The 12,819-nt window shown below is 34.8% G+C and overlaps 2 protein-coding genes across 4 annotated transcripts in view; one reads left to right on the forward strand and one right to left on the reverse strand.

Annotated features, from left to right (window-relative positions):
- Positions 1 to 12,819, forward strand: part of LOC144975069 (stabilin-2-like) — a 140,391-nt gene that overhangs the window by 82,875 nt on the left and 44,697 nt on the right. For both annotated transcript variants that reach the window (XM_078918761.1, XM_078918762.1), the window contains exon 25: positions 1,662 to 1,805. In XM_078918761.1, coding sequence (XP_078774887.1) covers positions 1,662 to 1,805 — 144 coding nt within the window. The remainder of the gene's footprint in view (positions 1 to 1,661; positions 1,806 to 12,819) is intronic.
- Positions 1 to 12,819, reverse strand: part of LOC144975071 (somatostatin receptor type 4-like) — a 52,247-nt gene that overhangs the window by 22,742 nt on the left and 16,686 nt on the right. The gene's annotated exons all lie outside the window — the stretch shown is intronic.

Consider the following 12,819-nt stretch of genomic DNA (forward strand, 5'->3'; position numbering starts at 1 on the left):
AGATATTCGATGACTTTAACTTTATATTATCGACTATTTGACATCCGCTACATCTCCTTTATACTAGTACTCAATTGGAGCGATGAGTCCAACGTGTACTTTATTGAAGGTCTGATAACCCATATTGTTCTGTGCTCATGTTGTAATGAAGCACTCTCAAACCAATGCAAATTATTGTCCATTACAAAAATGATAAAATATGCCAATATCTCCGTTCGGCTACCAGGTCAACTAATATGTGCACATTGGGGCAGCCATATTTAAACGGAAAATGATATGTGGACAAGGATATGGATATCAATCTCATAGCTGTAGACTTAAATATTGTGTATGATTAATTAATGCCATTTAAAATGAGTACGTGCCGTGAGTAATAATTAAAATATAGTGTTTTCACCTAGGCCGTAAGTAGACATAGTCCACAAAATAGCAGAAATTGATATGATAAACGAAGGCTATTCTCTTGATTTATATTAAAGTATTTCTACTTTAACGGGGATTAATATTTATCTTCTGAACCTGATCTATCCCTATATATAACGTGCCACAATCTACCACCACTTCTACTACCTATTTCTTTAAACTTAAAATTTTATTACCATCTGTCGAGTTGTCAGGAACTTTAACCCAACTATAACAGGGTGAACGAGGCACCAGACGACTTCTGTCTTTGGGGAAAACTATCAAACGTATATCTGTCTCTACCTACGTGGCACTTCTCCTACATTGACACAATCGAGTGTAAAATAAACGAGTTCGATTGTAATAGTAACAGCAGTGACCCAACCTGTAAGCCAAAGTCGGACACAGACATCACGACCGAAGCAATGACAGAAATCATTTGGCCTAATTGATATGGATGCATGCTTAGCATGACCACCAGACATCTGAATCAAGCGAGGTTAGGTCCAAATCACATTAGATATTACGAACAGGCGATCTGTGGTGACGTCCAATCAAGCCATACCTTAAACGGCTTTAATGTTCACTATTATTATCATTTATCAAACGGCACGCTTTGATTTTAACCCTCTCCTTACCACCTATTGGAAAATCGTCACATTGTTATGATTCAATCGTCACTTTTCTCATCCAGATTTCATTTCTTTTTTCTATAGCTATAAAAACTTGACATCCAGTAATAGAGCCCATATTGTCGAACAATATTATGTATAGGATGTGCCTGATGCTTTTCTGTTTGAGTAAGAAATGTCTGTTTTTGTGTTGGGTGGGTGTGAAGTTTTGGGGAAAATTCTGAAAATGGCTGGTAAGGAAAGGGTTAAATCTATACAGGCGGATTCGGTTTTTATTGTAGCCGATATTAAATGTGACTGATGGTCTGTATATGGTGTTGTGTCGGGGAGGCGGCATGAAATAAAAATTGGAATTTAAAGCTTGAATGAGTTGTGTAAAACACCGTATACACATTTCCCGGCTCAACTCCATCGTGAATTGGTACCTGGCTATATGCAGTGACATGAAATGTAGTGTAAAAGTGTCTGTGCAAAAAGGACGCTTGTCAGGCGACAACTTGAGATCTGGATCCGGTTCCTTGTGACCGCCTCGAGGAATGAATGCTGTATCTTTTACCACTCGGACCATGATCTCTTTATTGAAATAATATGCTTCATTAGCTTCATACACATTTTTAAAATCCCCAGGCAAGTTGCACGTCCAGTCCAGAGGGATTTCAGCAATGTAAGTGTCCACCTGACATGGACGGGGACGGGTACGAATGTTATGGAACGATCTACGACCAGGTCCTTGGACATTCCAATCTCACATCGCTTGCCATGCTGCTAGAGGTTCGTTGACTTCTCTCTGTATATTTTGTTTTGTTTTATGGAGACTGTGTGTTAAACGTTTTATCTCATTTCTCGCAAAATAGAAACAATTGAAGATAGCATGGTCACATTGGGAAAACTGGTTTGCTACCATGTCAGTTATGTCACAAGTCACCACACCTATCCATCATTCTCCTAGCAACACATACAAAAATACAAAATGTGAGCGTTTACATAAAGCAATGTCCACTAACTCTAACCAAAGCGCTTTAGATTGGGTCTCAAAGTCTCAATACTTAATATATAGACAAGCCTTACAAACGCCTTTTTGATCAATTCTTCCATAAACAATGCTTCTCCAGTTCAGATACCCACTTTACAACAATGTATTGTCAAAAAAAAAAACAAAAAAAAAACAAACAAAAAAAAAACAACAACAACAACAAAAGAAAACAAAACAAACAGGAAACCAAAAAATAACGGCCAATAGAGAGCCTTTTCCAAGGACCAAAATTTGTGTCGCCTTCAGTTGGAATCGAACCTAGGATTTACAAGCGTAGATCCATACAACAAGTCCACAGTCACACGCTAATATGGAGATAATATCCAAAAGACAATGAGTAGCGAGATGGGTTAAACAGTGCTCTTAATTCTGCAGTGCTCTGGAAAAAAAAACACATTGAAAAAGGGCCAGAAACTCTTCCTTTAAATATCAATCGATTTGATGATCGCCATCTTGTGAAAACGTATTAAACATGGGACTTCCTTGAAGACTATATTGAAGGTTTTGAACGTTTTTAACAAAATGCGGGTCTTTTTAATCGATCGATATTCCAAGGACCAGTTTTCTGGCCAAAAGAATATTTTTGACAGAGTACAATGGAAATGCGCTTGACTCTGGTATTATATCAGGTTTAACCAGTTGAATTTCGTACTCTATAAAAACTAGTATTTAGAAATTTGGTAAGATAACTCGTCTTTCAAATATCGATAGATTTAAATGGTACTTCGCCGAACGATCGGTCGAATTCGAGACATACCGTTCAAACATCGAAAAACATACACTCAGACCGCAAACCACCACAATTTGAATGTCTTCATTAAAAAAAAAACAAAAAACAAAATTTTAGCCCCCCCCCCCCCCCCCCCCCTCAAGAAAAATAAAACCCCAAAAAACCCAACTAATTTTGCACCACCGTTTGAATTATACCAGACGTCTTGAAATCGTGTTCCTTGTTATACCAAGCATGATTATTTGATCTTGACAATATCATTTTTCAAGGTTTTTTATTTCGCTCGTCTTTAGTCAAGTAGTGACGAGTACTTTTTAAGTTACAAAGAGCATAAACATGAAAATTTATATCGACACCGTTATAAAAGAATACTCCAAAATTTACAACTTAATTGCTGTTTGTACTACTTTTTACGTCTGAAATCACAAAAGAAACTTGCCCATTCCACGGAACTTAGGCTCATTTTTTTCAAATTAAAGACCATTGACGTTTGCAATATTTATGGCGTCGTTAACATGGCGACTCTGTCAATAACTAGGATTCAAGTCACTCACGACTAGCTAGCTATATCTACATGGCTTTCATAATGAAAAAGGTGACAATGACGGTTGATTTGAAAAAGTACTTCATGATTAGTTCTTCATCTGCAAATAGGCTTGGCTGTCATCACCCTTCAACGGCAATAGGGCTATATTGTCACTTCAACGGCAACGGTACTCTGCCGTACTGTAGAAAAACACTTATTTGAATTTTACTATAAAAAAACTCGTCCCTCAAATATCAATCAATTAAAATGATATTTGACGGGCGAGTTTTCTGACCAAATTCTAAGTGCATGTGTTGTTTTTTTAGAGTACTGTCATTAGCAATTTAACTTTTGTTTTGCTTTATTCTAACAAACTATGTTTTTATCATTTAGTAAAGAAAACGTTAACTTATTTAATATTTTCTTAAGAATATGAGAGCGGCTCAGTGGGTAGAGCACTGGCTTCACATGCAAAGGGACCGTGATCGATCCTGGGCGCAGTCGAGATTTTTTTCTGACCCGCTGTCCACCCAGCAGTGAATGGGTATCTGAGTCTGTTATATTTCGCGGAAATTACTTTGCGATAGACTAGCGTCCTATCCAAAGGATAACAAGCTATTGCTATTGTTCATTTCACGATAAGATAAGGAAAACCGGGATAAATTCCGGCTCCATGGACCGAATGGCTCTGAAGAACTATTTCTTAGGATTATGAGAAATAACATATTAATTTTGTTAGCATAAAGCAGACCTCTATTCTTGACAATATGATAAAAACATATTTTGTTAGAATATTTTATGGCAGACCGTACGTTTTATTGACAATATGATAAAAAGTCAGACGTACAGTTTTCTTGACAATATTATGAGAAAAAACATAGTTGACAGCACTGCTGTGTATAGATAGTTTAAGATGACTCCTAATGTGTCAAAAAGTCTTAAACATCTTTAGACCTTTTTCTGAGTCTCAATGTTAAAGCCTTTTTTGACATTTTGGCGTCATCTTAATCTATCAATACAATACGAACTATACATTCTCTGGCTAAAATTAGAAAGAAAAACCCAACTGTTTTTATCAGTGACCGGCTGTAATGGGCTCATTGTCAAAGGGGCTAATGACGTCCCTGGGACCTTGAGACTGTTTGAAAACGGAGTCTGTTACTCAATTCATGTTAGAACACCGTTTATATCACCATATATTTATATTGGTATGTCAATACAATTCTAACTCTTGGCTTGTGAGTGGAGCTTTTAAATCTATTAAACCAGTTAACTGCCATGCTCTGAAAAGACACGTATTTAAAAATTTGGCCAGAAAACTGGTCCTTCACATATCGATCGATGTAAATGAACGTCATCCTAGGTTTTGAGTGTTTTTGCCAAGATGAGGGCCATTTAAATTGATCGATATTTATTGAAGGACGAGTTTTCTGGCTAAACAGATACGCTTATTTCCAGAGTACGGCAGTTAACTGGTTAAAATATGAAATTAAATGACGAACACTTACGTAGGATGCACCTTGGAAACTAGTGTTATATCTATGTGACCTAGATTTTAAAAATTGATTATATTATTAGTCACAATTTTGAGTGTCGGAATAGATTTATAGCACTATTAAGAGAATAAGTAAAGTATCTTTAACTGTAAAAGGCTGGGATTTTGTATTTCAGACCATTTATTTTTCAAGGTTTGCTTTTCGTCCATCCGACCTAAAGTGCCAGAAGACAATAGAGAATATAAACTTTGCGGCGATGAGTATTCGACCAGAGAGGGACGTCCCTCATAGTGTCATCCCATTCTATGATAAAATGCGGTATAATGTTCGGTGTCGACTCCAGAGCTACCAGGCGGAGTTGTCGTAACAAAAGGATCGTGGGTTCGAGCCCCCATCGCCGCAAAGTTTTTATTCTCTATTGTCTTCTGGCACTTTTCTACTCACTTCATTTCTTGTTATTATCGCCATAAGTGTCTGTCTCCCTCAGTTTTCTGAATAGGCCACATATATCCGATTTCTTTGTAAAAGTGACTAGCCCGAGAACAAAAGTTAGAAATTATCAACAAATAAAATAAGAAGTCTCCATGTAAGGTAATATTGATGTGCTATATGTCAACATAAGTAAATAACCCTTCAAATGTGCCTTGGTACCACAATCTTTAACTACCTTTATTAATGATTTAAAGATAAATGGTCCTTTTATGTGTGTTTAATGTGTGTGTATGTGTGTGTGTTCGTGTGTTTGTGTATGTACAAGGTAAAAAGAAATGTCCATTACCTTTAGTTTTATACCAATTAAGAGAAATGTCGTTTAGAAGTCTTGTGTTAAAGGAGTGACCAGAGGAGACTGATAATTAACCTTTTTTTTTAAATAAAAAATAAATTCATGTGTCTATCTAGTTATTTTTCTACGAGTTCGATGTGAGGGTGAAACAGTAAAACAAGTATTCAGACTCGTTATCTAGTATTTAGTATGAACACATGAATATTGAAACAAGGCGAGATGGCATGGCCTGTTACAAAGCATCACTATTTTCAGTTTCGATTTTAGTCCCTGGGCAAGGTTATCTAATCTCGAACTCCAATTTACTCGCTTAAACAGCATGTGTCATTCCTGTTTACATCAGCCGTTTGTTCGATTTATTTTCTTTACCACTTCTTGGAATGGCGAGAAGACGCACTTTTATGAGGGTGACAGAACTTTCATTTTCAAGTAAAAATAAAATATTGTAAAGACTACTCAAGTCAATCTTTAAGGTACCTACTGGAGTAAAGCATTCATATAGGCGGAATAATGATCTGAAAGTGTCGGTGTGATTACATTCATTGAAGAAATCGATCAAATTTTGACGTTAAAACGCGACAAAAATCAGAAATTCTACACTTTTAAACTCGATATTCACTATCTCTAAAGAAATCGGATAGATTTATATCCTATTCCCGCATGAATGTTTTATGTGTATAGTAAGAATTCTATAGATGGGCATGAGCGTGATCTTTTTTTAAAGATATTCAGAGATGGACCAAATCTCAGTGTTACTCCATGTTATAACATCAACTGGACGACTAAATTCTTGCTTTTTAGACTCTGGTTTCTGTTTCACAAAATGAAATCTTATTAATCTACCAATAAATGAAGTAAAATAGGTTTTTTGGCCAGAAAGAAAAAGAAACGTAATTTGTCAGTGAGTGGCAGACTAGCTCTATTAGTCTCCGGATTTATAATGAAGATAAATTGGTCACAGGGAAAATAATAGGATAGTGTTTTTGGGGGGGAATGTTGTTGATATTGTTGGGTTTGTTTGTTTTTTGTTTGTTTTTTCTTGTTTTTTTTTCTGTGTTCATTTGTTGTTGTATGAGACTTTTGATTGTTTGAGCTATGTGTGTGTGTGTGTGTGTGTCTGCGTGTGTGTATGTGTGGCGGGGGGGGGGGGGGTTGCGGAACGCAAAATGCCATGGTTGCCGATGTTTATTTACCACAAATCGGAATTATGTCCAGGTGGTTTGTGTGCTGAACAATGAATTTATAGACAAAACTGTAAGACTCGTGTTAAGTATTTATGATTTATTTGGGATAAATAGTAGAGTTTCCAACAGTTTTAAAAAAAAAATCATAATCTAGATCATTTCTTCTTTAAATTCAATGGTGACGTGGGAATGATTCTGTCGTTTTGACTCAAATAGTCACAAATGAATATTGTCACATAATTCGCGACACCATTGGCTCTGCTGTTCGATGTCTCATCTAGCTATAAATAGGACATAAAAGCGGAATGTCAAAAGCATGGTTCCAATCTCATTGGAAGTGAAAACCATTCCTTTGCAGGTCTGGATAGATATCCTGTTTAATCGACCTTCCGGTTTCAAAGTGATGGCATCTTATTTTTTTAGTCTAACTATATGATGGTTGCCAATAAATATCACCCATCCTTGCTCTTTTACGTCCTTGAATCTATCGCTAGAGCCTGCTTATAAAAACATTATACCATCTGATGATTCAATATGTAATCTATTCATTATTAGTCCTCCGATGGACTGGTTACTTACACACTTTCAATGAGTTTGGAACCGGAATGGTAGATGGCGTGACGTCACGACTTATCTGTCCAATTCAGGCGATATTTAGCGTGAGCAATGACCAGAAAGCTGACGATGCTTGCAAAACTCTGGTCCAAGACTTGTGCTAATGGGTAGAAAACGTTTTACTCATTACCTCACTCTGCTCAGCTGCATTTAAGTACCTGGCGATGGCCAGTTATTGTAAACTGGATTATAAAGGCGGTTGTAAAACATAATATTCTTAATAGGCTACTTTAATTGTATATTATAGGAATTTGAATCCATTAAGTCTGCTGCTGTCGGAATGGATGTAACTTTATAAAGCATAATGTGTCTGATGAATTTGTGAGAATAACTATATCATATATTGGTAGTCAAAATTTATTTTTGAATTTACCCTATACAAAAATAAACATACTGTATTAAGCATAGTAGAATTCGAGGAGAATTATTTTATTAACACAACTGTAAAACTTTGGAACAGTGTGATGTGTCAAACTGCTTCAGTGGACATATTCTAAATAATGCTTGATAAAGAAAAAAATCAATTCCAGATATAATTATAATCATATATAGATACACAGGGTACTCAAATTTCTGTTGTTTTAACTAATTCTTCGCTTGATATGCATGGCAAGATGCAATAATTGAAAGAGCCACCCCCCCCCCTTCCCCATACACACACAGACACATATCATTTCAATCAGATGACACTATCCAACCCCTGTTTACTATTAGATCATGTCTCGAGACTAGAGCTGTGGCGGGACACCAGGACATCTAGTTCACAAACCGATACATCCAGGTTTTGTTTGTGTCATGACAACAAACCAGTCCGAGCGGCTCGGAGTTTGAAAGACTTTTGCGTCAGAGACTCGGTATTTGCAAGGCCCTTACAAACCAATCACCGCCCCAGCTCTGTTCAATCCACGTGTCCAAATCCCCATTTATAATTGGTGAGAAAGAGAGAAAAGAAAAGGCAGTTATTGGTATCTATGGAAAACATCAGTGGGACTTGACTATTTCATTTCAATAAGCCAGATTTCATTCCGTTCCATGCATGTCCGATGATTTGATTTGATTTTTACTGGAAATTAAAGATGTCACTTTGTTTGATTGTTGTTACTTTTTTTACTGGACAATTTTGACTATCAATTTATTGTTAATTAGTGTTAGTCATGTCGCTGACAAGGACTTTTCCCGGAAAGGTTCACTCCAAGGGTGCTAAAATAGAGAACAAAAGTGTGATGTCAAAATACTGGTTCCAATCTGATTGGAAGTGTAAAACCAGTCATCCAGAGGACTGGATAATACCTTATGCAACTGATCTTCTGGGGTCAGAGTGATGTCATCTTATTTTCTAATGCTGGTCGTGAAAAAAGATAATCCATTCTCGGTCTGCCTATACATTCTGCTACTAAAACAGTTATACCACCTTATCATTCAACATGAAACCTCTTCATTGCTAGTCCACCTGCGGGCTGGTTACACACTTCCAAGGAGTTATGAACCGAAAGAGAGGAAGGTTTGACGTCACGATTTCGCTACATAAATTGAGGATTCTAGTTTTGCCATAGTTTTAGTCAAGATTTGTTTTGCAAATAAAATAATGACAGAAGCTTGTCTGAGACATAATAAGTGCTCCAATTGTCTTTGGAAACCCCCAAGCCCCTTCAGGCTAAAAGACTAATCTTAATGTTGCCTGTCGCACACTGACAAAACAATTTTTTAGAAAATATATTGGTCAGAAAAAAATACGTCATATGATAAAAAATTCATCCATTGAAATAGCCACCCACCCCTGCAACTAGTAAAGAAATCTTAAACCAGCGACTTCTTAATTAAAAGTCTCAGGTTAATTTTTTTTCGACAAGTCGGGAGTTATTTTGATTTATCTATAAGCGAAATAAACGTGTTTTTGAACGCTAGAATAAAGCATTTTGCAGTGTGGAAGGAAGGGCTATAATCATATTATATATTATTACCTGACATCACAATTATTCCATCTTATATACTCGTATATATATATATATATATATATATATATATATATATATATATATATATATATATATTATATATATATATTATTGCTCTACAACGCTTTGGAAATTGGATTCAATAGTCTGATGTCACATCCGCCCAGCACGCCTTGGTTCTACAAGGAACGGATTACTTTTTAAGTATTTCATCTGCTATAATTTTCAGCAGTACCAAATGATTAATGATAAAGTCAAAAATGATTCATATTATAATGTTATTCTCATATAGCCGCATGTCATCTTTGTCCTGTAAATTGCTTAATTTAGACACCACAATATAGATAGCCATATGATTGTGCATTTTTATTTAGAGTTAACTGAAAATCTTGCTCTAATTTTACGTTGTGTTTTGAAAAAAAAACTAACGCTTCGTGCATTCTCTTTTTTAATTTCATTTACTGCATTCATAGCTCAAGGCAGTATTATTTTGTCCTTATCAAGATTTAAAATCTCCAGAAACCCCCATCCCCTCTTCACCCATACCTATTCCCATCACAAACTCGTTAATCCTCCTCACATTTTTGGCAAAGATGGTTTGGGAGGGGGGGGGGGGGGGAGTCGTACATATAATCGTTTACCTTTTATTATTATAGACATTATCACTGAATGAAATCGAATGTGAGGAAATGATAGACTTCAATACAAAACACACACCAAAAGACAGGTGATTTTTAACGTTTCTTCTTTCGCATTTCAAGAATAAAAATTTAAATCATTAAGTGTGTAAGACAACTCGAATTAGAAAATAGTGTTTAAAAATCTGCACATCGTTGATTAGGAGATGTAAAGACAATGTCTTGACATATCCTGGTCGACGATTACACTCAAAAATATATTGTGCAAGGTTTTTAAAAAAACAAAACAAAACAAAAAACTAAGTTTGTTTGTTTCAGTTTTCTTACATATACAATCAATTGTTTTGATAAAGAGGGAATCCAATTCTGATCAACAGCCAAGCGATTCCAAAACTAAAATCTCCATAAATGGCGAGGCGCTACAGGAGGTTACAACCTTCAAATATCTTGGATTGTTGCCGAGCCAGGATGAAAGGAGCACTCATAGAGGATAGGCATGGCGACGGCGGTAAAGGCTACAGTCATCAAGATCTGGGAAAGCCAGACGAGCTTTTTTAATCGACATTCAGATTGTACAGTCAATTGTAAGAAAAAAAACAGCAAAAAAGTGAGCTTTTATATAGCGCAATATCCACTAAAAGTGCTTAAAAGCTTTACAAGGGGTCCCAGCCAGTAGCAACACTTAACATGTAGAGCGAGACATGACGGCTGTAAGGCGATATTGCATTTTTTTCGGACAGAGACAACGCTGTTAACGGCCAGGTACTCATTTTATACCTGAGTACGGTGAGAGAATGTGCGTAAAGAGTCTTTTCAAGGACTCAACTATGCGCCGAGCGAGGCTCGAACCCAGGACCTTCCGATCCGAAAGCGAGTGTCATACCACAAGACCACATAGCCGCGCTTGTACTGTCCGTGCTGCTTGATGGTAGTGAAGCCTGGATGATGAAAAAGGAACTAGAAAGGCGATTCAATTTGTTTGGGAGCAGGAGTTAACGGAAATCCCTACGCATGTCATATCTGGAACATGGAACACACAAAGATGTTCCTGAAGATGTGGAAACGCTGGAGAGAAGACATGAGCTTTTGCTTGCAATGCTTAAAAGAAGGGAACTTTCATGGTTTAGACCTCTAGTCAGACATGGCAGCTTGCATAAGACCGTTAAGCAAGGCACAATGGAAGGTCAATGACAAGAGAAAGACAAGGAAAATGTCAACAGAATAATAGCAAGGAATGGACAGGATTGACGTTGTGCGAGTTGACAGAGAGGGCCAATCACCGAGATATGTGGCACCCTTCCTCTATCCACTAAGAGTAATATGGAAATTTCTTGTGGCAGTGAATTGTGGAGCTCCCCCGACGGCCATCCGGTCATGGGAATGGTGAATGAGAGAGTGAGTGAGTGAAACCCTGAACGTTAACGATCACCTGTCTAATGTTGTTTATTGAAGCTTGACATTTCTGTACAGTTTTATATATTATACGTTGATCATTAACTCATTTATAGCTCCGTTTGTAGAGTACGTGTTCTTTCTCAAAGGAACCATGACCGATCCCGAGATTTGTTTATGACCCCTCTGTTCACCCTATAAATAATGATTGGACAGCTAGGTCTTATATACCTGGTGGAAAGCATTTTGCAATATACTGGCGTCCTATACAAAAGGTAATACAATTAGTTTTGTTGCTTTAACGCTCTGAAAACCGGAAAAAACTCCGGCTCTTTGGATTTAATGGATCTAAAATACTCCTTTTAAAATAATGAAAATGCAGGCATTGACTCTACATTTAACTTGAAATCAAATGTCACCTTTTCCCATGAATGCAATAACAACAATAAGCCTGAGATTTCAAATCAATAAATTTGACCCTTCGCTTCTATTTGGTATTATGTCGGAAGGACCCAGAGAAGGAGATGGGAGTTTAAGTCAAAATAATCAGAAATAGAAAATTTAAGTTTAGCAGTAGTAGTAGTAGTAGTAGTAGTAGTAGTAGTAGTAGTAGTAGTAGTAGTAGTAGTAGTAGTAGTAGTAGTAGTAGTAGTAGTAGTAGAAATAGGAGGAGAAGAAAAAGAAGAATAAGAAAAAGACGAAGAAGACCAGGAAACATGTTAATTATTATTATTATTATTATTATTATTATTATTATTATTATTATTATTATTATTATTATTATTATTATTATTATTATTATTATTATTATTATTTATTATTATTATTATTATTATCATTACAGTTATTATTATTATTATTATTATTATTATTATTATTATTATTATTATTATTATTATTATTTTTAATAATATATTATTATTATTATTATTGTTGTTATCATTATTATTATTATTATTATTATTATTATTATTATTATTATTATTATTATTATTATTATTATTATTATTATTATTATTACTATTATTATTATTATTATTATTATTATTATTATTATTAGTGTTGTCATTCTTATTCTTATTAATAATAATAATGACAATAATAATAATAATAATAATAATAATAATAATAATAAATAATAATAATAATAATATATATATAATATATGTTATTATTATTATTATTATTATTATTATTATTATTATTATTATTATTATTCATTATTATTATTATTATTATTATTATTGTCATTATTATTATTATCATTATTATTATTATTATTAATATTATTATTATTATTATTATTTTTATTATTTATTATTATTATTATTATTATTATTATTATATTATTATTAATATTATTATTATATTATTATTATTATTATTATTATTATTATATTATTATTATTATTATTATTATTATTATTATTGT

Source organism: Berghia stephanieae, chromosome 6 (assembly GCF_034508935.2).
Source record: "Berghia stephanieae isolate SIO BIC M18660-M18661 chromosome 6, UCSD_Bste_1.3, whole genome shotgun sequence".
In the NCBI taxonomy this organism is placed as follows: domain Eukaryota; kingdom Metazoa; phylum Mollusca; class Gastropoda; order Nudibranchia; family Aeolidiidae; genus Berghia; species Berghia stephanieae.